A 27365-nucleotide genomic window follows, 5' to 3' on the forward strand; every position below is an offset into this window, starting at 1 on the left:
CTATGCAATGAGAAATTTGAATAGGTGCGATTCCGCTCAATGGAATAATGAAAAACAGATCTGTTGTTGGTCCAGGAGATTTGTGTTGTATTTGTCTTGGATATGTTGCAAGTCAGCGTCACTGAGTCTCCTCTGGGCACCATCATAGCTCTGTTTTCGTCTTGAAGCATTACTGAAGTTTAGAGGGAAAAAAAATATCTTAATATAAAATGTGGATAGCTCTAACAGTGGAGGAAGTTTAACGGCAACAATAAGTCAATATAAATATATATCGGTATCTAATCTAGAAAAAAACTAATCTTAAACACAAATGTAGTCTTTACCTGCAGAGACATGCCACATCACTAATAGCTCGATGAAGAGCAGTGCTGCTTGGTTTAGCTTGAACATCATGATTATCAGACAGAGAGAGAAACAGACCTGAACTTCCTGTCAGCTTTATTTGTGTCTGAGGAGGAGCCACAAAAAGGAAGTGGTAAGTTGCTTTATTTCTGAATTCTGAACTAATGTATGTGAATGTGTCACCATTTGTTGAAACCATAATTTACATGGATGTAATGTATGAAATGAATCCGTTTAACAACAAATTGTCAAAATCCAAACACAATTCAAGAAACTAAACACAGTTATATTGCAAATAACTGGTAGCACCACTTGTGGCATTTCAAATCCCTCACAGGAATGAAAAGGAGGTGGTGGAAAGTTGCATCGTGGAGCTGACAAATCTGCAGATACTTTTTGACACTTTCACATCAGTTTGAGCCAAAATCGCTGAGGAATGTCTCCAGAACCTAATTGAATCTTTGCCACCAGAAATTTAATTTAATTTTGTTTCACACATGGAACAACAGTAATTCATTTCCTATACACAAACCTTCCTTTCAATTAAACTAACAAAATTAAGAAAAGGCCGTCAAATCCTGTACTCAGCTCACTGAGAAATTAAATGCTATTATTCCAATGTAAAAGATGAAGAACCAACTCAGAACCAAAAACAAGACTAAATTCACCAAGTAGTACAAAACTAAGAAACATCATGAATATTAAGCAAATCATGAATCTCAAAATATTCAAATAACTACGTTAGAAAGCCCCAAAACTTCAAGAGCTGTCAGATCAGACCCAGGAGGACCATCACAAATTTATTGAAAAGACTGAACAAGATTTTTTATGGTTGGTTGATTTTGATAACAGTTTTCATTGTTGTACTTAAATTTGTAAACCTTGTCCTTAAACTGTATGTTTAGAGATTTTTCTGTTCCTCCCCTACACATCTATGATGTGGGGGAGGCAATTAGTTATAGTGTTTAACTGCAGGCACATTTCATCTAAAGGTTTTGGTTCCTTATCTGGTAAAGGATGTTCACTCCCAGCCATTTAGTGGCTCGCCTATGCTTGTATATTCTGAAACATTAAAGTTAAGCCATATACAGTGAGGAGAGATGACCTTTGGATAACTAGGAAATTGTAAGCATATATTGTGTGGGAGGAAGTCACATATACAGAGGCACATACACACATGCACTCACTCACGTGTCCATACACACACAAACACGTGCTCGCACATGCATTTACATGTGCTTTTTTGGCACGATAAATGGGTTTTACATTGTGTAACCAGTTCAAACCACTGTGTTTGTGTAACCCACGGTGGTCAATAAAAGTGCCTGCAAGGGGAGTCAGTTTGAAGTCGGCTGAACATCGGACTTCCCTTGCTAGCCAGTGAGAACCGTACGGAGTGTCTTGCTTTTGTTCACAATGACAAACCTCCGAGAATGACGCCAACGAGTTCTGACATTAGACCTAACAATCTGTCAGTTAGCTGTTAAATGTCTTCATAGTGGCCGTTGAATTTCACATCGGTATAATGAACACTTATCTATGCTAAACAAACTTCCAAAAATCATGTCTTTCACCTTTATTTTTTGAGTAAAAAACTAAAAAAAACCTAAAAACTCAGCAGCCACATTCACAACCAAAAGTAGTTAAGTTCAATTCAAAGGTCTAAAAAGCACGACACAAACAGTTGGTTAGAAAGGAGAAAAATGAACTTTTATTTTTAGGTTGAACAATAATGATCTTGAAACAAGACAGGAAACAGAGAGAATCCACAGTACAGGCAAATCTTTTTTCTTTTTTTTTCTGTCCTGTTTGGTTATATAATATGGTATATAATATGTATAATAATTATAATATGTTTATTGCATTTTTTAATGTTTTACATTATCATTTGGAAAAAGACAACAAAACAGGAAACTGCCTCAGGCTCCAAACAGTCAAATAGCGTCTGGTGACCTGGCCTTAGTCCATGGGGCCCCACCGGGCACAGCCCAAAAAAGGGGCTTGGGCTCATCTTCCTGCAGACCCACTGCCCGTAGGGGGTGCCGGGCAGTGGCCAGAAGGGGAGGTCCTGGTGGATGGGACCTATCAAGACTGGCAATTGGGAATAAACAGTTTTTGTTTTTAATCACTCAAAATACATCTCAGCAGTGTTTCTTTGACATCCACTTTCACTTCAAGGTGGGAATTGTGACACTGTGGCCATCTCCCAAGACGGTCACATGGACTGAGTCTCTCAGTGTGCTGCCTGTCCTGTACACTGCAAAACTTTGTGGTTGTGGAGGGACCACCTATGGGTTGAAAATGTAAATTAATTATGTTACTTCATTTTCGCTAGAAAAAAGTAAAATGGCAAGCTTAAGGGTAGGTAAGAGAAGATATGAGTTAAATGCTGTGAGAAATAAAAATCTGAGTAATAATACAGTTCCTCTGACCTTTCCTCCCAGCTGAACATGATAATGGACAAAACTCAAGGTCCTGATCTCATGAAGGTCCTGGTTCGGGGTCTCTAATGAAAAATAACACACAACTTTATTTTTGTTCTATATTAATGAGTTTATCAATGATGAGATAGTAAAAGTTGAGTGGTGTCTGCATTATTAAATCAGTTGATTCTTAAATTTGATTATTGTTGAACTTTATTAAAGGAATATATTTATGTCAGTTTATTTCAAAATGTGGCCACCAGGGCACGTCCGTTAGAGTGCAAATGTTCCTTTAATGAAATAAATGTAAGTTATGCTTCTGGTCTTTTTTCTATACTTGTATGGTTTTCTAGCAGCTAATGTCTTAACTATAAAGCAGTCAATTAATTACAATTAATTATTAATAGAACTTATTAGTCCTGGTTTTTAGACTGTCTACCTTTGAGATCGTCATACACAGTTAAATTCCACATAATGCTACTTCTGTCATTTGTGCTACATATAGAAAGTCAGTCACATTCAGGTTGAGAAGTAAAAATAATTTACTTTGTGAATAAGTTCTCTTTTAATTGCAAGGTTATCTGAACCTCAGCTCACCTGGTCCACATGTCAAATCATCTTTGAGAGAAATACTGAACCCAAATTGCCACATTTCAAAACCTGATCATGTAAATAAAATTATACTGCGTGGTCAACATAAAAAGAAGTCACTTGTATGACTGACAAAATCTTTTTCCAACTGAAAACACCACTTCCCGATGAACAGACTCAAACTTTTAGGATTTACTTACCTGGATGATTGAGCATGCATCAAGACATAAAAACAATAATTTGTCATTTTTTTTAAATGCGGGCAGACACAAAAGAAATGGTGTATGAGCTTTATGATTAAACCAGAGTTACCAACAATTCTACAGCTAAACAGAAAAGAAAATAATTCATGCATTCATTAGGAAGATACAAGTTTTGCCTTACCTGTAGAGAAAGACAGCCAGTGTGATGCAACATAAAAAGATTGCAGTTGGGAGCATATATAGAAAAAAATTTGATGAAGTGGATTCTGGATAAAATCAGCAGAGAATTAATTTAAATGGCTTATTTGACCTTTACTTGAAGTGATTCATCTGCCTTTTTTCACTACCCACCTTTGGGACTATCAGACAAAGTTAAATTCCATGTAATGAAGTTTACACCACGTTTGCCTGTTATGCTACATTTATAAATTCCTTCATCTTCGGGCTGAGCACTAAAAATAATTAGCTTTGTAGGGAGCTCATGATTTATTTTCAGTCTATGCAATGAGAAATTTGAATAGGTGCGATTCCGCTCAATGGAATAATGAAAAACAGATCTGTTATTGGTCCAGGAGATTTGTGTTGTATTTGTCTTGGATATGTTGCAAGTCAGCGTCACTGAGTCTCCTCTGGACACCATCATAGCTCTGTTTTCGTCTTGAAGCATTACTGAAGTTTAGAGGGAAAAAAATATCTTAATATAAAATGTGGATAGCTCTAACAGTGGAGGAAGTTTAACGGTGACCATCAGTCAATATAAATATATATCGGTATCTAATCTAGAAAAAAACTAATCTTAAACACAAATGTAGTCTTTACCTGCAGAGACATGGCACATCACTAATAGCTCGATGAAGAGCAGTGCTGCTTGGTTTAGCTTGAACATCATGATTATCAGACAGAGAGAGAAACAGATCTGAACTTCCTGTCAGCTTTATTTGTGTCTGAGGAGGAGCCACAAAAAGGAAGTGGTAAGTTGCTTTATTTCTGAATTCTGAACTAATGTATGTGAATGTGTCACCATTTGTTGAAACGATAATATACATGGATGTAATGTATGAAATGAATCCGTTTAACAACAAATTGTCAAAATCCTAAACACAATTCAAGAAACTAAACTGTTATATTGCAAATAACTGGTAGCACCACCTGTGGCAGTTCAAATCCCTCACAGTCTGTGGTTCCATTTTCTAGTCACAGGAATGAAAAGGATGTGGTGGAAAGTTGCATCGTGGAGCTGACAAATCTGCAGATACTTTTGGATGCTTTCACATCAGTTTGAACCAAAATCTCTGAGGAATGTCCCCAGAACCTAATTGAATCTTTGCCACCAGAAATTTAATTTAATTTTGTTTCACACATGGAACAACAGTAATTCATTTCCTATACACAAACCTTCCTTTCAATTAAACTAACAAAATTAAAGAAAAGGGGGTCAAATCCTGTACTCAGCTAACTGAGGAATTAAACTGGGATGCTATTATTCCAATGTAAAAGATGAAGAACCAACTCAGAACCAAAAATAAGACTATCCTTTGGATAACTAGAAAATGTGATTAAACAGTTGTAAGCATATATTGTGTGGGAGGAAGTCACATATACAGAGACACGTACACACAAGCACTCACTCACGTGCACATATACACACACACATCTGCTCGCACGTACGCTCACACATTGTCTTACCTTTTATAGCACACTACATAGGTTTTACATTGTGTAACCAGCTTAAACCAGTTTGACTGTGTTTGTGTAACCCACGGTGGTCAATAAAAGTGCCTGCAAGGGGAGTCAGTTTGAAGTCGGCTGAACATCAGACTTCCCTTGCTAGCAAGTGAGAACCGTATGGAGTGTCTTGCTTTTGTTCACAATGACGAACCTCCGAGAATGACGCCAACGAGGTCTGACATTAGACCTAACAATCTGTCAGTTAGCTGTTAAAATATCAGTTTGAATGAAATGTCTTCAGAGTGGCCGTTGAATTTCACATCGGTATAATAAACACTTATCTATGCTAAACAAACTTCCAGAATCATGTCTTTCACCTTTATTTTTTGAGTAAAAAACTAAAAAAAACAAACAAACAAACAAACAAAAAAACCTCAGCAGCCACATTCACAACCAAAAGTAGTTAAGTTCAATTCAAAGGTCTAAAAAGCACGACACAAACAGTTGGTTAGAAAGGAGAAAAATGAACTTTTATTTTTAGGTTGAACAATAATGATCTTGAAACAAGACAGGAAACAGAGAGAATCCACAGTACAGGCAAATCTTTTTTCTTTTTTTTTCTGTCCTGTTTGGTTATATAATATGGTATATAATATGTATAATAATTATAATATGTTTATTGCATTTTTTAATGTTTTACATTATCATTTGGAAAAAGACAACAAAACAGGAAACTGCCTCAGGCTCCAAACAGTCAAATAGCGTCTGGTGACCTGGCCTTAGTCCATGGGGCCCCACCGGGCACAGCCCAAAAAAGGGGCTTGGGCTCATCTTCCTGCAGACCCACTGCCCGTAGGGGGTGCCGGACAGTGGCCAGAAGGGGAGGTCCTGGTGGATGGGACCTATCAAGACTGGCAATTGGGAATAAACAGTTTTTGTTTTTAATCACTCAAAATACATCTCAGCAGTGTTTCTTTGACATCCACTTTCACTTCAAGGTGGGAATTGTGACACTGTGGCCATCTCCCAAGACGGTCACATGGACTGAGTCTCTCAGTGTGCTGCCTGTCCTGTACACTGCAAAACTTTGAGGTTGTGTAGAGACCACCTATGGGTTGAAAATATAAATGAATTATGTTACTTCGTTTTTACTAGAAAAAAGAGTAAAATGGCAAGCTTAAGGGTAGGTAAGAGAAGATATGAGTTAAATGCTGTGAGAAATAAAAATCTGAGTAATAATACAGTTCCTCTGACCTTTCCTCCCAGCTGAACATGATAATGGACAAAACTCAAGGTCCTGATCTCATGAAGGTCCTGGTTCGGGGTCTCTAATGAAAAATAACACACAACTTTATTTTTGTTCTATATTAATGAGTTTATCAATGATGAGATAGTAAAAGTTGAGTGGTGTCTGCATGATTAAATCAGTTGATTTTTAAATTATATTATTGTTGAACTTGATTTAAGGAATATATTTCTGTCAGTTTATTTCAAAATGTGGCCACCAGGGCACATCAGTTAGGGTGCAGATGTTCCTTTAATGAAACAAATATATAAATATAAATATCACACAATCACTGCCGATTGATGCATCTATGACAAGGGTCTCCAACTCCAGGCCTCGAGGGCAGATTTTAGATATAACCGTAGGTTAGCACACCTGAGTCACATGATTGGTTCGTTACCAGGCCTCTGGAGAACTTCAGGACATGTTGAGGAGGTCATTTAGCCATTTGAATCAGCTGTGTTGGACCAAGGACACATGTAAAGCCTGCAGGACACCGGAGCTCGAGGCCTGGAGTTGGAGACCCCTGCCATAGATGCATCGATCGGCAGTGATTGTGTTATATTTAAAAAATATATATATATAAAATATAGGTAGGCCATTTAAATGGATACACCGTAATAAAATGGGAATGGTTGGTGATATTAAAGTCCTGTTTGTGGCACATTAGTATATGTGAGGGGGCAAACTCCTCAAGATGGGTGGTGACCATGGTGGCCATTTAGAAGTCGGCCATCTTGGATACAACTTTTGTTTTTTCAATAGGAAGAGGGCCATGTGATACATCAAACTTATTGGTAATGTCACAAGAAAGACAATGGTGTGCTTGGTTTCAACATAACTTTATTCTTTCATGAGTTATTTACAAGTTTCTCTTTGTTCACAGCCATTGACATGTCGAAGAGATTAACACGTGAGGAGTGGATCGAAATAGTGTTGATATCTGGTGAACGCAGTAACCGGGTCACTGCAGCAGATTTCAATGCAAGACACCCTACGAGACCACCCATCTCCCATGCTACAGTTAGCAAACTGCTTGCTAAGTTTCGTGAAACTGGTTCAGTGTTGGATTTGCCAAAATGTGGACGCAAGAAAACTGTCACTAGTGAAGAAACATCAGTGGCTGTCCTAGCTTCATTCAGCAAGAGCCCACAGCGTAGCACTCGCCGCATGTCACTGGAGAGTGGCATTAGTCGAACATTGGAGGATATTAGCTACTCACAAATGGCACCCTTACAAACTCCAGCTACTGCAGCATCTCAACGAGGACGACCCAGATCGGCACACAGAATTTGCAGAATGGGCAAAACAAAAATTGGAACAGGACCCTCAGTTCACGCAGAAGATTTTGTTCAGTGATGAGGCAAACTTTTATGCGACTGGTGAAGTTAACACACAAAACCACTGCTATTGGTCTGACACTAACCCACATTGGATGGATCCCTCCAAGACTGTTGGAACAACAAAAGTGATGGTTTGGTGTGGTATATGGGGTACAATAGTGGGTCCATTCTTCATCAATGGAAACCTCAAGGCCACTGGATATTTGAAATTGCTACATGATGATGTGTTTCCCTCTTTATGCACTGAAGCTGGCACGTTCCCTGAGTTTTTCCAGCAAGATGGTGCACCACCACATTATGGGTGCCAGGTCCGAGCATTCCTAGATGAACAGTTTCCTGGAAAGTGGATTGGTCGTCGTGGGCCAGTTGAATGGCCCCGAAGGTCTCCCAATCTGACCCCATTAGACTTTTATCTTTGGGGTCATCTAAAGGCAATTGTCTATGGTGTGAAGATACGAGATGTGCAGCACCTGAAACTACGGATACTGGATGCCTGTGCTGGAATTTCTCCTGCGGTGTTGCTATCAGTGTGTGAAGAGTGGGAGAAGAGGGTTGCATTGACAATCCAACACAATGGGCAGCACATTGAACACATTTTATAAGTGGTCAGAAACTTGTAAATAACTCATGAAAGAATAAAGTTACATTGAAACCAAGCACACCATTGTTTTTCTTGTGACATTACCAATAAGTTTGATGTGTCACATGGCCCTCTTCCTATTGAAAAAACAAAAGTTGTATCCAAGATGGCCGACTTCTAAATGGCCACCATGGTCACCACCCATCTTGAGGAGTTTGCCCCCTCACATATACTAATGTGCCACAAACAGGACTTTAATATCACCAACCATTCCCATTTTATTACGGTGTATCCATATAAATGGCCCACCCTGTATATGTCTGAATGCAGTTTGTTGAGTAAGAACACATTTCTCATTCAGCCTGAGGCCTTTGCCACTGAAGAATATGTGTCAAAACTCTGCAGAAACCAAAAGTTCTATTTGTTTTACATTATATCTAATATAATTTTGCATTTTTCACTTCCTGTATTCCTATATGACCACATATATCTACCACAGGTATGTGGGTAGAGTTTAAAAAGTCATATGACTAATGGTAAATGAAGGTAACCCACATAACAATATAAAATATATATATAAAAAAATACAATTTACTTACTAAATATTAAAAAGAGGTTTCTTTTAAAATGAAAATGAGATGGTTGGAACGGTTCATCTTCAGTTTTAGCTTTCAAGTTGAAAAACGTCCATGCCTCGGTGTAACTGGAAGGCTCATCAGCTCAGAAGTGAGTGTAGATTAAATTCCGCCTTTCCATATACTGACTGCTGGATATGTTGGTGTTTAGTTTACCTGAGATTCATCCCGATCCATACCTGTGTACACATTATTTGGACTGTTTGTATCTGACACCTTTGAAAACTGTTCATGCTCTTTCTTCGCAGTTAAGGATGTAAGACCCTGTGTCTGTGTGTGTGTTCCTGTTTTATTTTTTAATCACCCTTGCCTCTTTTGACTAGTCCTTCACTTCCTGTATTCCTATTTTACCCCCACCCATTCTACCATAATATGCTGCCACCATCTGCTTAATCACCAGCATTACAATTTGTCGTTCTTCTTGTGTTGTTTCCTGGTTTGTTGCTGGATTGGGTACATGTGTACACTGTAAAAAAAGTCAGTAAAATATACAGCAAAACACTGTCAAATTCCAACGGTAATGGAGCGTAAAACCAAAAACTTCCTTTTACTGTATTAAATAGATTGAATAACCGTTAATTGTGAGACTGGATAAAACTTTGTTTTTTACTGTAATAAAATGTTGAAATTATAAATATTTTCTGTGAAAACAAATAAATATGCATACATTTTACAATTACATATTGTAATGTTGAAAATGTCTGAAAAACTTAGATTTTACGGTATTATTTGAGTAAAACTACATCTTTTGGGGTTGTGCACATTGGAATTCACAGTATAAAGCTGTAGATTTTTAAGCAAACAAAAACATTCATTTTTACAGAAGCAAGATGTTAAAAAATAGGGTCCACCGTAATAATACAACCAGTAAATACCATTAAAAAAAAAAAAAAAAAAGCAAATATCAGCAGTGAAAGACAATAAAACAGATAGTATTTTTTTATTTTAGAATTCAGATACTGATATACAGATTAAAAGTTAGGCCTGCAGTATATCATTGTTAACCTTCTGATAAAAAAATCAACAGCAAAAGAAGATGTTAAAAATAAAGTTCATGGTTGTGAATAAAATTGATTTCAATAATCTTTTTTAATTATTATTTTAAAACAACTTTATGTTGTTGTGTTTCACGCCATATTATCAGACCACCTTAAGTGGGTCCGCCTTAAATTTTGAGTTTGTGTGATCGCTGTTGATTGGTAGCTAAACTGCTGGTAAACTGTGTACAGACGTTTTACGTTCGAATTGCAGAGAAAAAAAAACCTGGTAGCAACATTGTGCAGTATGAGCGAACCATTTCACCAAAAAAAGGGGCAGCAAGGCAAGATGTGGCTGCAGCGGTCTGCAGACGTGACTTCTGATCAAATTCGAACCTCCTCCTAAAGAAACAAAGAGCGACGTTACATTGCGGGATGACGTCACCTGAAAATAACCAATAGCGCCGCGCGCTGCTGAGCTGTGTGCCAGCCGCTCTTTTTTTCATGCAGGAAACTCAAGTTGGCTTCGCTAACGGACACAGTTTTGAACTCGTATATTAGCGCCATTTATTGCTGCTTGGACCACAGCATCTTCGGAATTTGTAGACATCCTGGCAGCTTACAATTAGTTCGAGGTGAGGTGAGTACATGCAACTTCAAGTTATCTCTGTTATAAAAATCCACCAGCCCAGCGTTTATAGATAATTTTAGCAGTTCGTTTTTTTATGAGTGAGGTTGTGAATTTAGTTAGCATTTGTGAGTTGAGTTAGCATTACTGTCGCGAGGGAAGCATTGCTCTGGATTAGTTTCTGTATTTGGCGTGCTTAATTCGCTAGGGAGGAATTACCAAAGTACATGGAGTTATGTTAACCTGTAATTTCTGTGGTAAGGTAGTTCAGTCATCAAGGGGCTACGTGCTTCATTGTAAACTGCATCGGAATGAGCCACGTTGTTTCTTTCGGTGTATTGAAGCAGGCTGCAAGCAGACATACACCAGGTATGGCGCGTTTAAGGCTCATTTTTACCGAAGACACTCTGCCCCCACCCATGTCACTGGTGTGGCGGTGGTTTCTTCGTTTACATGTGCAATGGCGATGTGTGAACGTCAGTGTCAGAACTCTAAAGAGTTAATAGCTCATCTGAAGAGCCATATTGTGGAAGGACACGTGGTCACTTGTCCAGTAAGAGGATGCACAAATACCTTTAGAGTTAAATCATCTTTCACTGCTCACATGTCACGTAAACACAGAGAGTTTTCAGACAGCAGCATTGGTAATTTATATAGAGAGTCTGCATGTCAATCATCATCTGTTCCAACCACATCAGATGACTTTGTACCCTTGATTTCCGAGCCTGCTGCACAGTCTATTACAGATGAAGATAACATGGAAATGCCCCCTGAATTCTGTGATCTTTTTCTGAGAAACGTTTCACTATTCTACTTAAAATTGCAGGGTCAGTTTCTACTGCCTGCTTCAACCATACAGAACCAACCAAATGCAGAACATACATGAGTTGGGACAGACATACAGTTTGGGTAAACTTGCATCACTGTTAAAAGATGACACATCATTATCAGAGGAGGACATCAACAAAGTCTGCGAGTCTGTCAAAAGCTATGATCTTTTTTCTGCATGTCATACCGGGCCATTGAGGACAGTGCACTCCAGAGCTCAGACCTTTAAAAAAGCCTTCAACTATGTGGAACCAAAGAAAATATTTTTAGGGAGAGATGAAAACAGAAAAGATAGGTTTGCCAATTATGTGCCTTTAAGAGAGACTTTGGGTAGATGTCTGCTAGAGTCTGATCTGTGGCAGAAATCAGAAGAGCCCTCTACTGAGCCTCCTGCTGATGTTCTGTGTGACATAAGTGATAGTAAGCTGTTTAAATCAAATCTTTTTTTGGTCAAAACCCATCATGTCTCAAGCTAGTACTCTACCAGGATGCCTTTGAAGTCGCTAACCCTTTAGGCTCTGCAAGGACAAAACACAAGGTATTAGCTGTATATGCATCAGTGGCAAACTTGCCACTTCATGTACGCTCAGACACAGATCGCATGTCTCTTGTCTTACTGTGCAGGGAGAAAGATTTTAAAGAGTTTGGTCATGCTAATGTGTTCTCTGAATTACTGGCAGACTTGAAAGAATTGGAGGACAGTGGGATTGTTGCATCAGATGAAACTAGAGTCAAAGGAACTTTGTTTTGCATTGCTGGTGATAATCTGGGTTCTCACTGTATTGGTGGCTTCACTGAAAACTTTAGTTCTTCAAAGTACTTCTGCAGGTACTGCCTGATAACGAAATGTGAATTTCAGGGTGCTGACCCAAATCTGTGTGGACCAGAACGTACCAAAGAGAACTACAACTCTGCTGTTGATCGCCTCCAGATTGACAATACACCAGACGTCGAAGGAGTGAAGTTCAGGTCAGTGTTCAATTCACTGAAATACTTCAACGTTTGTATGCCAGGCTTGCCACCATGTCTAGGTCATGATATCTTTGAGGGAGTTTTGGCTTATGATGTGGCACTGTATCTGAAATACTTCATAAAGAAAAAAGCATGGTTCACTTACTCCACTCTGAACCGACGCATCAAACAGTTTAGTTACCATGCCTCTGATGCTTCTACAAAGCCATCTGAGGTCAGTCCTCAAGCAGCTAAACTCTCAGGACAGGCTATACAGAACTGGAACTTCCTCCGATTGCTGCCTCTCATAGTTGGTGACATAGTGACAGACCCCACAGATGATGTGTGGAACTTAACTCTGCAGCTGAAAGATATTGTAGACATGGTGTGTGCTCAGAAAATTTCAGTGGCTCAGGTAGCATATCTTGATATTCTTATTCAAGAATATTTAGAGTCAAGAAAAGCTCTGTTCCCAGAATGCAACCTGAGACCAAAACACCATTTTCTACGCCATTACCCAGCACTGATTCTGAAATTTGGCCCACTGATAAGATTATGGACAATGTGCTTTGAAAGTAAGCACAGTTATTTCAAGAGGTGTGCCAGAAATCTGAAAAATTTCAAAAACCTCTGCCATACACTCTCTGAAAGACATCAGATGTTTCAAGCCTATCTTGCAGCAGGGTCATTGTGTCAATCTGTCTTGAAAGTCAAAGATGGTTCTCCATTTTACTCAGTGTTGTACAGTAAAGCCATTCAAGAAGCAGTTCAAATGTTTGACTTTACTGAAACCAATACAAAGGTCACAGTAGAAATGATGTACAAGGGAACACAGTACAAGAAAGGACACTTCCTTGTCACAGGGGGCTCTGACTCTGTTGAGTTTGGTGAAGTAGTTCTCATTTTGATTAAGAATGACAGTGTTTATTTTCTGGTGTCGGTGCACGTGACAGAATACCATTCTCAGTATCATCTGCACTCAGTGAGAAAGGAAAAAGAAAAGATGCAGTGTGTGAACATCATTGACTTAATTGATTTCTATCCATTAACATCTTACATGAAGTATGGGTACCAAATGGTTCCATTGAAACACAGTGTGCTGTCACAATAATGGTGCTGTTAGTTTGGTACTTACGAAACACTGTATAAAAGTGTAGTATCAAGCAAGATCAGCTTCATATTTTAAGACCAAAGGTACCACTTGGTGTAAATTGACCTTTATTCACATTCTTTTATCAGACATCTCGGAAATGGGGGACAGCATAAGGAGTTCCATTACTAAGGTGCTGCCGGACCTGTCTGCCTCAATCCTTGAAATTGTACTGGAGGCACTACAATCATTAGGAGTGGAGACATCTGAGGACTTGCAGTTCATCAGTGAGACTGATCTGAACTCTGTCCTGAGACCAGTTCAGGCAAGAAAACTGCTGGCTGCCTGGAAACAAACCAGTAAGTATTATGATTTCATTGCACAATAGCCATGAAGGGCTTTCTGTTTTTTCTATTATGCTTTGGCCAAGGTCCAAAAAGTACAATTAATCTATTGTTTGTGATATTGTTTTACAGCACCAAATATGGAAATTTCAAGCCAGGCCAGCATATCGTCTCCATCTTCTTGCTCCTCATTTTCTGCCTCCCCCTCACCCAGTCCAATATATTCTCTAGACTGGGTAGATAACTTTAGAATTCCAAGTGAAGATTTTCCAGAAGACTTGATCCAGTGTCTTCAGAGAGAGAAAAGACCAAAGCCTCGATTGCGGAGGGAGATGATCCGCATCATTGTGAAGGAGATGATGAAAGCCTGTGCCTCTCCAAGTAGAAGAGCCTCGACTGAAATTGCAAAAAAACTGGTTGCGATGTATCCCAAGTCACTGCAGGATGTCATAGAGGGGGATGTGGTAGGACAGGGGTACCACTCTTTGGTAAAACAGATTCAGGCACGAATTGAAAATGTGAAGAGGTCTACTTCACCAGTGTTACAGAAGCGCAAACAGGGAGGATCAGATGACACCGATGAAGTGACACCTGAAAAGCGAGCATCTGTTCAAGACACATATGGCTGCATAAAGTGGGACATGAAGTTTTTGCCAGTCAGTGAGACACTGGAAACCCAGCAGGAGAAGAAGGAACGTATGAAGATTCTCAGTGAACAGACAAGCTTCAGTCATGAAGAAGTAAAAACTCTGATGAAATGCACCTACTACTCTCAGCGCAAAGCAATAAACAGCGGAGCAGACATGCAAACCCTCAAAGAAGAGTGGCCTTTTTTGTTTCAGGCGATTGGAATGACAGTCCATTTTGAAGAACTTACTGGGGTACCGCTGAAAGAGACTTTCCTCACCAGTCTGGAAAAGAAGGGAAAACGGCTTCTGGACTTTCTGAAAACCACTTGTGCAGACAAGAGCAAGCGTGTCTTGGAGGCTGTCATAAAGCTTCGAATGCAGAGGGGACAGCTGAAGGGCTGCTCAGAAGACGTGAAAGATATGATGCTCCTCCTCCTCTCCTATTTCGATGAAAAAGAGGAGACCCTCTTCCACTATGTTGATGAAACATGTCTGGCAAAAGAAGTCCAAGTGGAAAGCCTGCCTGTGACACCATGTTTGTGGTGAGTTGAAAATCAGTACAGTGTGCACAGAAGTGCACAGAACCTAAGCTAATGCAAGGATACGCTATATTAAATGTCTGCACTTTCACTATTTTAAGACACATTTGAATGGTAAAGGGGGTTTTACAGTTAATTCTTTTACACTTGTATTTTATTCCAAGGATCCTCCTGCTTTGCATCGAGACTGTTCATGCTCAGCATTGACCACAAAGTTGTAAATGACCAAATAACTGACTTCATCTCTGCAATCTGTCTGATGCTTGGTAGCTACTACTGCCTGAACATCCACTATCCCCTGGAACTTGGCTCCACACTTGAATTTTAATTCTTTAATTCTTTTACTTTTTTCCCTTGCCTTTCCCTTTCTTCTTTTTTTTTTCTTTTTTCTTCATTGTATAGTGTTTTATTATGGATTATTGTGTTTATCAAGGTGTTTCTTCAACATTAACCCAGAGAAGGGAACAAAAGTTGAAAAAACTAAGAAGAAGACACTGCATGTGAACCCAAGAGTACTCACCCTCATCGCCAATCTCTCTGATCACGAGTGGCGAGAGACCGTTTAAAGACATTTTGAACAGATCGGTACAGTCAGCTTAACTGTACCTTGACTGGGAACTACTGTGTTGTTTATGTTTTCAGTTATCCCAGCTAATATTGAGTACTGTGCTCTTACCTGATTTCTGTTATCACAGGCATGCTTTTCAGAGGTTTTGACCATATATCTTTAAACAATCCCTCTAACTAGGGATTGTTACTGAGAACTGTACTTTTGAGGTTTCAGAGATGTTCTATATTCTATACAACAGAGTTTAAACTATTTGAATTTTGTATTGCCCTAATTAGCAAACAAGTTAAGTGTTGCACTGAACTGTTAACATTGAAATTTAAACAGCACTGTCTGTTACACACATTACTTGACTTTAACTGTTATTATAGCATTTTGTAGCTGTACGTTTCTGCAAAAGTGATGTCACAAGCTTATGTGCTTGTTCAAATTCATGTTTTCCTGACAATGGTTAATATACATTTGTTAGTTGACTTTAAGTGTAGAGCTTAAGCAGTTTTGGCTTTCTTCTTTTCATAATGCCAGGAGAAGCTTTAGATGCTTGTTTTGCCTTTATTTGTTTAAAGCAATATATTTGACTAGCAGCAAGTGTGTGGAGGTCAAAATATGTTCAAGACAATAAAAATGTCAGTGAAGGACATCTGAAATTTTGTTGGAGTGGTTTTCTGATGCATGTGTTTTAAGGTTTAAGGGTGGTGGCACAGCTAAGACCCAAGAGTCTCTTTCAAGGTTAGTAAAGTAAACAGATTCAAGAAGATATTTTACACATTTCTTTGTTGTCTGTCTCTAAATCTTATTTTGTCTTTATTATGATTAAAAAGGTTTGTTTTGTTCCTGCCCTTTTCAGACACTGAATTTGAGCAGAAACCATAAGGATACTCAAAGGACCTGTGACTCTCAGGAAATGGTGAGATTTCAGGTCATAATCTTTTTTTTTCCATTAAATTCATTTTCCTTTTTCCCTTTACAATATTGCTGTTTTGTTTTTGTAAACAGCATCAAATGAGAGGGACAGATGGAACAGTTTCAAGACAATGGCAGGAAAAACATGCTGAAGATTGAAACAAACCTTGGCTGGAAATATTTGGTATGTGTTTTACCGTAAATCAAATTGTTGAAAAACATTCAGCTACACTGCAACACAGGGAAACTTGATTTGCACTTATTTTGTTACTTTAATTTCTTGTCTCATTATTTTTGTCAGTTATTATTGTTTATGGTGTATGCCCTTCTTGTTTTCTTTCTGAATGCAGAAGGTATCTAGCCAGTCCACAATGAAAGCTTCGTTGCACCCCATGAGTCTTCTGGCAGAAATGATGGCGCCTGTATTCTTTGGTTTCCCTAAACATCACACCCTGCCTGTTTATACGAGGCTCTTCAATTAAGTCTGCACCCAAAGATTCAATGAGAGGTAAGCAGTGGTATTATTCAAGTTTTGCTAAAGAAAGATGGACAGGAGACACTAATCTTAATCAGCCGAGCTCAGGTTCATGTCCAGGTGAGCAGTTTCATACGCTATAAAATGTAGATTGAATGATAGGTCTCATCACCATGCATTCAGCCATTAACTTCAAGTTCTATGATAAATCAATAGGAAACTTAAATACGTTTTCCAACAAATTATGATTGTGATTAGGGCTGCATTGTCTATGTATCACTTTTACATAAGTAGATTTAAAGGATAACTATTGCCAAAACGCAAACTGGGCTGTTTTTTTTTTTTTTTTTTTACTGTATCAATTTTGATGCGCTCAAATTTATGCCCCGGCCCCCTAGTATTCCCATTCACTGGCTATTGACCACAAAACAAAATCACGGTCAATCTCAAAAACGGCTCGTTTGTCGTAATTATGCTTTTAGATATATGTTTGTCTCGTTTACAGTTAAAAAAAAACAAAAAAACAGCCCAGGTTGCATTTTGACAATAGCTATCCTTTAAGAACTGTATATTTTACACTTAAGAAATCATTTATCATTAGATCTGTTTTTGGCAGCACGTTTTGTTCATTTCTGTGCATTTTGCTCAAGCACTGATCAAACTTTGTCCATTTTTTTGCTGCAGAGGGGATCCTGCCAGTACAAAGTGAACTCCTGATGGACATTGAAGTACTCCTGCAGAGCTTGTATCTTCGACACCATGCGCATTAGAAACTCCACTGAGTCCTTTCCTTCACCAAGGCAGGACCCAGTGACTCATTACTGTTGATAGGTCAGGGGCAGGTAATATTTTGTTTCATGTTTATTCATTCCTCCATGGATTACCAGCCATATATATGGACACATGCTGTATTCTCAAGATCTATGCTGTTTTGTAGGAATAGAGAAAATGATATGTTTAGTATGTTTTCAAATGGTATGTCAAATTTTCTCATTGTTTATCAGTAATATTCTCTACCTTGGTTGTATATGAGCATCTTTAGATTTTTCTATATTTAGCGGTTGCAAATGTAAAATGTACGGTAAACCATTTATGTTCCTCATATTGTACTGTATTTTTAGCGGTAAAATACCGGCAGCTGTGGTTGCCAGGAATTTACCGTAAAATGTATCTGGTCAAAATAAAATGCTGTAATTTGTTATACAATTTCACTGTGTTTTTTACTGTCAAAGGTTTTAATAAGGTTTAACATATTTCTGTTATTTTTACAGTTATTTACAATAATAGGGTCTATCCTATTACTGTTAAATTAACAACAAATTACTGTAAATATTATTATATTATAACTTTTTTTTTTACTGCAAATATCCGTAAAAAGCTATGGAAAGTTGCATTTTTTTTACATTAAATTGCTGTATAATTGACAAATATATTTGTTTTTTTTCTATCATGATTTTGGTAAAACAATACGTTGTCTACCTTAAAAATTAGGGTTACAAAACCAGTATACCGTATTGTCTTTTACAGATTCCACATTTTTTACACGGTATATTCCTGGCAACCACAGCTGCCGGTATTTTACCGTAAATTTGACAGTTTTTTTTTTTTTTTACAGTGTACCACACCTTGATTTACAGCATCTATATCAGGGTTTTATTTTACAGGAAGGGTGGGGTTCAGGTTTTATTTCACTTTTAGGTTTAAGTGTGATGAGCCTCTGCAGACTGAGCTCTGGGAAAATAACCATCTGGGATACTTTTCTAGTTAAAAAGGGGAACATAGAGGTTGTGGTTGGATAGAAAATGGCCCCAGGCTCAACTTTGACTGACCACATTTAAACACTTCTTCACTACTGACATTTCCTCTTTTCATCCTCCACTGCATAGAAAAATAGGCCAAGGAAAAACAGAGGGCTGAGTCACCTCTTTAAATTTAGAATGAATTTGTGGTATTTGAAGAAATAGTGAACACACAAAATTTACAACACACACATGAGAGTTGGTTAGTAAATCGTAACAAACTCTAAATCTTATAGTGACCATGGGAAGTGCAAAACGTCCATCACTGTCAGAATTTGCAGACAGTGCAAATGATCACTATTTGTAGCCGTGTTTTTTAACACGATAGATATTGAATTGAATTATATCTTGATTAAAAACTCCCTGATAACGACTGTGTTGAGTCTGTTCCTTCCCATTCCCTACAAGGCCACATGGGTTGGCTGGAAGACTGTTTACTTAGCTTGGCGGGGCGAAGGACACTGTCTCAGCTGAACTTTGGACACGCACACACATACATATATTGATAAGCACTCACTGACACATCACCCTCCCTATCCAACGCCACCTCCAACACTTACCTCCCCCATGATGTGGACATCGGGTCAGCTGGAGGCGCAGTCGAAGATTGCAGCGGCCCCAGATCAGATGTACACACTAGAACACTTTCCCATGTTGCTTGTCTGTGTTTATTGTGTTATGGTGTGTTGATATCTGTGCATTCCTGTATTATCCTTTTGTGTTACACATTTCAATGTTTTTTTCCTCGCTACCTGGCCTGACCTGTCTCCCCAATGTGATGTTTGTATTGTATGTACGGTCGGCAAGGTCTGTCATCTCGGTTGTGGGCAAAAGACCTGCAACTGACAAATAAAGGCTATCTCATCTCATTATTTAAATATTAACATATTTTGCACACTGAAAATCCATACATGAAAACTGGCCTTGAAAGGGTGGAATACAAAACAGAAACCAAAACACTCGCAGTCATAAACCATGACGAGAACAAAAATAAAAGTACAAAACTTAAAACACTGGGTCAATGACCCAGGTACCCTAACACACCCCTTTAAATTTAGAATAAATTTGTGGTGTTCGCAGAAATAGTGAACACGCAGTGCACAGCATTTAGATGTTTCAAAGCCCAAACATGTAAATAAAACTAAACCGCATGATCAACTTGAAAATAATCATTTGTAACTCGAGACAAAGTGACACTTAGGCTACGTCCACACTAAGCGCTTCGTTTTCTCTCCATTTTGGCCTCCCGTCCACACTGAGATGTTTTCCCTCAAGGAAAGTGCAGCGTTTTCAAAACGCTCTCGAAAAGGCACATCTGTTAGTTGTGCTACATGTATAATGTCATTCACATCCAGTCTGATAACTAAAATCAATCAGCTTTGTGAATAAGTTCTTGATGTTTTCAATCTGTGAAGTGAAAAATTTGCAAAAGTGTTGTTTTGCTCAGCCTCACCATTAAAACTCCCTCCCCTTGTGTCACTAAAACTACTATGACAAGGACAGCTGAGTTTTTTCTGACACCTCAGACCTCAATCTGTAAGAGATCTGAAGGATATTGTGTGGTTTGGTTTGCTGCTACATTAATATCTTAGGTTCTTTCTTGTCTTCTCAATATTTTCTTTATAGTTAGCTGTGAATCAGAAAGTAGACTTGGTGCTCTTTTAATCACAAGGTTATTATCTGAACCTCAGTTCACCCAGGCCAGATGTCAAATCATCTCTGAGCAAAATCCTGGACCCAAATTGCCATAGATGCATCTGTTAGGTCTGCGCTTGCAGGCCTCGCTGATTCAAAGACTAATCCCCATGAATGAAGCAAGACAGTCAGAGCTCGATCCATTTTAACTTGCAAGGGCAGCCCGGTTGGAATCTCAGAGCTCCAAGCTCTGCACCCGAACTCTGATAACTTCAAATTCCAGCCTTCCCTTGCAGCCTTTTATTCAGTGAACACACAAGCACCCTATGGTGTGTCATAAAAGTTAAAGCATTGTGTGTGTGTGTGTGTGTGTGTGTGTGTGTGTGTGTGCATGTGCGAGCATGTGAGTGAATGTGTGTGTCTGTATGTGTGTTTGTGTGCGTGTGTGTATGTGTCTCTGTGACTTCCTGGTTAAAACTGTTTTAAAAACATCTCTAGTCATAAAAGGGTCATGTCCCCTTACCCCCCGTATATGGCTTAACCCCTTTAATGGTCCACCATATACAAGCACAGGTGAGCCCATAAATGGCAGGAAGTAAACATTCCTTACTAAATAAGGAAACCAGAATGTCTACATGCAATGTGCCTGCAGTTAAACACTATAGCTAAAAGCTTCCCCTGAAAAACAGAAAAATATCTAATCTTACATTTCAAGACAATATTTACAATTTTAAACACAACAATGACAACTTTTAACAAAATCACTCTAACAGCATCAATTGGCGGTGAGTGTGTTAGACAAAAAAAAGTATAGAATAAGTATGTCTGAATGCAATTTGTTGATAAGAACACATTTCAGAGGCCTGAGGCCTTTGCCACTGAAGAGTGCTTGTGAAAACTCCCCAGCAACTATAAATGATTTTTTTCTCTCTCTCGCATTATATCTGTTCTTCCTTTACTTCAGACTCTTTGTGATCATCCCTCTGATTCTGATTTCTCTTTCTGATCTTTCACTTCCTGTATTCCTATATAATCACAGTGAGTTCCTGCTATAATGCACCCTAAGGCTGCCTCTTTCTCTCTCCTCCTCTCTGCATATAAGCTGTGAGTTCTCCTGATCTTCTCTCAGAGTATCCTTCTCATGAAAATAAAAATTTGAAAATAACCAAAGATACTTTTCTAGTTGCAGAATGGAAACATTTACTCTGACTCCTTTAACCACTTTTCATGCTCTTGCTTCCTCTTTTTCTCTATTTTCTTTTACCAGGTCAAGCTTTCTATTCCTATGAATGTAACTTTTATTAAAAAATCAGTATCTGATATTAAGCTCAGACAGTCCATTGTAGTGATGGGAATTCCGGCTCTTTTTAGAGAACCAGCTGTTTTGGCTCGGCTCACTAAAAAGAGCCGGCTCTTTTGGCTCCCAACCGGCTCTTCAGGTTGTTTTGTTGCTTTAATTAATTTATTATCAACAACAATATAAAATTATGCACAAAATGAATTACTAATGTAAAAAAAAGGTGTTTTTTTATTTATATGTTTATATATAAATATGCATTTTTATATTATTTATTCTATCCACATAAAATGTACAAAATACATTATAAAACACAAAAAAACAACTATTTACATTTCAGCTTTTAACTATTCAAATTTTCAGCTTTTTCCTTTTAAACAAATTTAAAGTGAGACAACACAAAACACTGCAAACCACAACACAATAAAATATAAATTGAAATATGCAAAACAAAAAGAAGATGCACGTTCTCTGTCATATAGGCCTGGGATGATATTTTGAGAGAGTGTTTTCCTGCTTGGAATTGCATACATAGGATTCACTGCACGAATAAACTTTCTGAATCCTTTATCATCCACAACTGAAAATAGTTGTGGATGATTACTATACCTTTCTAATGTGATGATATTGTCTCTTGTTGTTGTCCCTGGCTCTCTTTCTCTCTCTCTCTCCCTCCTGCTCTGTTCCTGTGCTACTGCAAGTGTAACTACCACCCCTCCCTCCTCTGCTCAGCGCAAGCACAAGGCTCACGTGCAGCTTGAAGTGAAAAAAAGTGAGAGAGGGTGAAAGAAAGAAGAAAAAAAAGCAGGGCTCACAATAAGGAGCCGACTCCCGTCGTTCACTTTACAGTCGGCTCTAAGAGCTGTTTCGTTCGCGACCGACACATCACTAGTCCATTGCACTAGAAAGTACACTAAAAGCAAAGGACGCTATTTCACTTACCTGTTATGTTCAGTGTGTGTGTGTGTGTGTGTGTGTGTGTGTGTGTGTGTGTATACACTGGAATTAACGTGTTACTACTTTTAGGAAGAGAAATCTATTCAATTGTTCTTACACAAATAGCCTACTGATCTATGCCACCTGCAGCCAATTAGTAACAATATTGTTTAAATGACCAAGATAACATTGCTTTCAGATATTACCTGCAAATGTAGAAATTGTCAGCAAAGAGCACTGTTGAGATCTATTTTAGTCCGAACTGTAAAACGATTGATCCAATGTGTCTTTTCTCTGGTACACTTTGTTTTCAGTTCAGCTTTTCACAGAATTGTTTTCTTGTTTTCTTCACAGCTTTAACTGAGCCTCTCAAAGTGATGACCACAAAACCCTTTTTTTTCACTTTGTTTTTAAAACACTTCCTGCCACAATGGGCTCTAAATGGGTTCTATAGAAAAATGGGCCAACACAAAGCATAAATGGCTGATTCATCCTTTGAAAAATAGCATTTATTTAGGGTGCTCACAGTAATGCAGAAAAAATAAACTATTGTTTATCTTTTATTTAAGTGCAAGGTTTTCTGCTTTACCACTACACTGCACTACAGCATACGTTGTATTTGTTAGCACTTTTAAAAAAAATGTATGTATACAATATTCTTTTTCACACTTTATTTCAAAGTCCTGCTAGTTTCCCATATTTACAGTTAATTTACAGTTCAAATTAAATAAGTATACCAAAACATGAGATGGAGGTGTTTGAGAGTTTGCTTTTAACACTGTCAAAAAATATTTTCTGAATATATTATACATAAAATGCTTCTAAGTTTGTTTGAACTCAGTCATCACATTTTCTGTGATGTTATCAGCCAATAATCATGAACCTTTAATTCTCTAAATGTAAATCCCAAGTATTCATCTTATTTTATTCAACCTTTATTTAACCAGGAAGATCCCATTGAGATTAAAAACCTCTTTTTCAAGGGAAACCTGGCCAAGATAGGCAGCAGCAAGTATCTCACGGTTACAGAAATTACACAATTAAACACAGACAACAACAACACACTCACGCAAAAATAAAAAAATAAAAAAATAATAAAATAACATTCAATAAAATTACAATTATTATATAATTTACAGTGACAAGCAATCCAATTGAAACAGTTTCATGTTATGGAATTGCCTCAAGGATTCTTAGTTTAGTTTTAAAAGCACTTAATGAAATTAATTCTTTCATTTTCCAGTCGCTCTGCAGCTCATTCCAAAGCCAAGGATGCTAAATAGACAAAAGCTCTTTTGCTAAGTTCAGTTCGGGCAAATGGAAAAGAATGCAACAAGTAACATTGCAGACGAAGAGAATAACGACCAGCATGTTTCATTACAAGCAGGAAACATGTATAGGAAGCCAAAAATCCAAGTATTGCCTTATATATAAAACTGTGTAGGTGAGAGTTCCTCCAACTGGCCAAAGCAGGCCATCCTACCTGAACAGTATAACTCACATTGGTGAGTCTGAAACTTACGATTAGTGATGAACCTTAGAGAAGCATGAGAGACAGTATCAACCATTCGAAGACATTGAGCAGAAACATTCAAATAGAGAATATCTCCATAATCCAGCACAGGTAAAAAATGTTGCAACAACAAGCCACTTCTTTGTATAAAAAGAAAAAGATAACTTATTTTGAAAATAAAAACTCAGTTTTAACTTCAGACACACAAAAGTTTAAGGCCATCTTTTAAATCATGCTTATCAACATATCAATTTGGTGACATATTGTGTCATAACAGATCCAATTCAGTTTTTTGAGCTAGAACCTGAAAACAGACATTTACACTCCCATTCACACCTATGTGCAATTTAGAATCACCAATTAACCTAATATCACTAACAGCATGCCTTTGAACTGTAGGAGGAAGTCAGAGTATCTGGAGACAACATTCAAACTCCACATAGAAAGAGATCAAACTCAAGACCTTCTTGCTCTGAGACAACAGTGTCAGATAAATAACTGTCGTGGTTCGATTTTTTTTGAGGAAGAGACATACGACTGGAAGTCCATAGTGAGTCAACACAAATTATTTTATTAAAACACACAGTACAGTGTGAGAAGAAACTTGCAACAGCCACCCTACAATCTTCCAATCTTCTTGAGCAGCCCGCTCCCCATCCTTATATTACCCTGATGACATCACAGCTAGATCTTACTGGAAATGATAACAGTTCCAAAGTTCTCCTTATATAGACATCCGATACTACTTTCGAAACAAACAAGTGTGTGATATGTTGTGCAATTTTGTGAGACTGTGTGTCCAACCGAGAGATTGTCCTGAGACGACCTCCCTGTTCTTAGTACGTGCAGGAGTGAACGTGCGTACTTTCCATGACTCTCTATGTGCATGTTGGTGTGGGCCTGAATATGTGTGTAGGTGAATGTAGAAGGCCCTACTGGACCCACAGCTTCGAGAGGTGTGAATACAATGATATGGATACCATTTGCAACAGCTTAAGCAGATAGAAAGAAGGATAGAGAACAACAATAGACTAATTAAAGTGATGATAATATGCATACATTAATATTTTGCTCAGATTACCATAGATATAATTCAGAGATTATTCTGTCAACTGGTTCAACAATGATGAATGATTGACCAATGATAGTTCTGATTATAAATTGTCACCATAAGAATACAAAATAAAATATCTCTTGTCCACACTCCTCCTCTTTGGCCATCGGCCAACCTTTACCCGAATTTTGTTTCACTCCTCCGTCCAGGCGGCTTCTCGCAACGGCATCATATACCCCAGACCAGCTGAACCAGCTGAACCAGAGTCTAGGGCCCTGCTTACCAGTTTTACCAACACTCGCCTTACCAGAGGAATGAGACAACATCCGATCATCAATATACCTAGAAAAACTATAAGAGAAAACATGGCAGACATAAACACACCCTTCCATTGCCCAAAAACAGACGTGATCCAGTCTCCCAGCCCCGTGTTCACGCCTGATTGCTCATGCATGGTTCTAAATAACGTTTTCAGATTCTCAAGCGCCCGAGTGACCGTTCCGTCCGGAGCAGTATTGTTGGGAATAAAGGTGCAGCACATGTCACCAAACATTGCACATACTCCACCTCTCTCAGCCAACAACATGTCCAGAGCCATTCGATTTCGGACTCCCATTAAAGACGTCGGACCTAATTGTTCCCACCTGAGCCAACCTCGCGCTTGAATTTTTCTCGACGACTCGATCGGTTTGGACTCTGGAGCGGATAGACCTCTGCGTCTGGGCAATTCGCCTGTCTGCCAATAAACAAACAAACACATTATATCACTTATTAACCCCAACATCCCCGTTATTTTCCAATTTTCCCACAATTTCATGATCACTGTTCCCAGGCTCGTTTTACTTTCACTTCGTGATAAGAGTATAACGTTATGAGTATAAAAGTAAAAACCGTACAAAACTATTACGATTCCTTTAAACTATCAAATACTTTAGACTAGAGCCCTAGCCTATTAGGAGCCGGGAATGAATTAATGCTTGGTATGTCACGCTCCTCTTCTTTCTTCGTGTCCCCAGGTAGACTGCTGGGGAGAACCGCAGCACAGGGGGAGAGGATTATTCTGCCTCTATGTTCCCCCCGTGTTACTTAGGGTGGAGCTTATCTCGAGTAAGCTCTCTTCCGGGGCCACCTCCTCTTGGGCCTTCCTGGCCTCCTCCCACATGTTGACTCCCTACTGAGGCCTGTACACGAACGTTACACATTTTCTCTAAAACAATCTCCTGCCAACCTGTAAGCTTGTGTAAAAACATCAGTCAGCAGTTACAGGTTAAGCTCATTTGACTCCCAGCTCCACCTGGAACCTGTATCCTGGAAAACAAATCTGCTAAATCAAACATCTTATTTATAACCAACTATAGATCACGAAAGTGATAAAGTATTCAGCACAACAGGCAAGTATCACGTTCAGGATTTCCCAAATCATTACATCACTATTATTGCCGCAATTTATTTTATCCCCAATTTAATCAGTGACTTCCCTTAAGCAATGTCACTCCACTTGCTTTATCCCTACGAACCCCATATTAAACTGTTCCATAGAAACTGCATCCCTTATTTGTTTTCTCATGTCACTTGTCTGTTTTCTACTGAATCCTCCACATGCCAAAACAAACATTAGCAAACCACATTTGACCATCTCGGGTTAGGCGTCAGCCATCCACATTCCAGAGGTCCTGTAAAACATTTCCTGTAAAAAGAATCACCCTGTTTCAAAAGAAGAAAATGCAAATGTTAACGCTGCGCAGGTGTGTACACACTTTCTCACAGTTATCTCTGTGAGCAACACAACACAAACCCCTGAACAACCACCCTGGTAGGTTCACGAACACCGAAAGTAGTATTTAACAGTTAAATCGTCATGCAACCTCAGATGTCGCTGTCATCTATCTGCTCCTGTAAAAAGAAACACACCTAAATTCATCCACCCTTTTTTCCTATCTAGGTGGAGGTTAACCTTGAGTCGTGGTCAAGTCCTGTCAGCTTTTACCAGTCAGTCAGTCAGTTTGTTTTATTTCCAGTCATTCATTCATCCATTCATTCATTGCTGATAGTGGAAACCATCACCGCATTTAGATTTCCGCCCTCAGCAAAATGACGTCATTTCAAAAAGAAAAACAAGAACTTTAGAT

General features: G+C 38.5%; 2 protein-coding genes across 3 annotated transcripts in view; one reads left to right on the forward strand and one right to left on the reverse strand.

Annotated features, from left to right (window-relative positions):
• The window catches only part of LOC146370755 (uncharacterized), a 38274-nt gene that overhangs the window by 2079 nt on the left and 8830 nt on the right, over positions 1 to 27365 (reverse strand). The gene's annotated exons all lie outside the window — the stretch shown is intronic.
• LOC146370756 (uncharacterized) lies at positions 10568 to 17937 on the forward strand. 2 transcript variants are annotated; one of them, XM_084908764.1, is made up of 8 exons: positions 10568 to 10687; positions 12363 to 12472; positions 13694 to 13903; positions 14021 to 16353; positions 16472 to 16531; positions 16621 to 16711; positions 16878 to 17035; positions 17687 to 17937. In XM_084908764.1, the coding sequence occupies exons 3-4, from the start codon at positions 13705 to 13707 to the stop codon at positions 15061 to 15063; spliced, it is 1242 nt and encodes a 413-aa protein (XP_084764890.1). In that variant the 5' UTR covers positions 10568 to 10687; positions 12363 to 12472; positions 13694 to 13704; the 3' UTR covers positions 15064 to 16353; positions 16472 to 16531; positions 16621 to 16711; positions 16878 to 17035; positions 17687 to 17937. The 2 variants fall into 2 exon arrangements, with proteins under 2 accessions (XP_084764890.1, XP_084764891.1); XM_084908765.1 differs by having other exon boundaries at positions 10568 to 10682.

The sequence above is a fragment of the Perissodus microlepis genome, chromosome 16 (assembly GCF_051167445.1).
Source record: "Perissodus microlepis isolate ML-2025 ecotype Zambia chromosome 16, ASM5116744v1, whole genome shotgun sequence".
Classification (NCBI taxonomy): Eukaryota; Metazoa; Chordata; class Actinopteri; order Cichliformes; family Cichlidae; genus Perissodus; species Perissodus microlepis.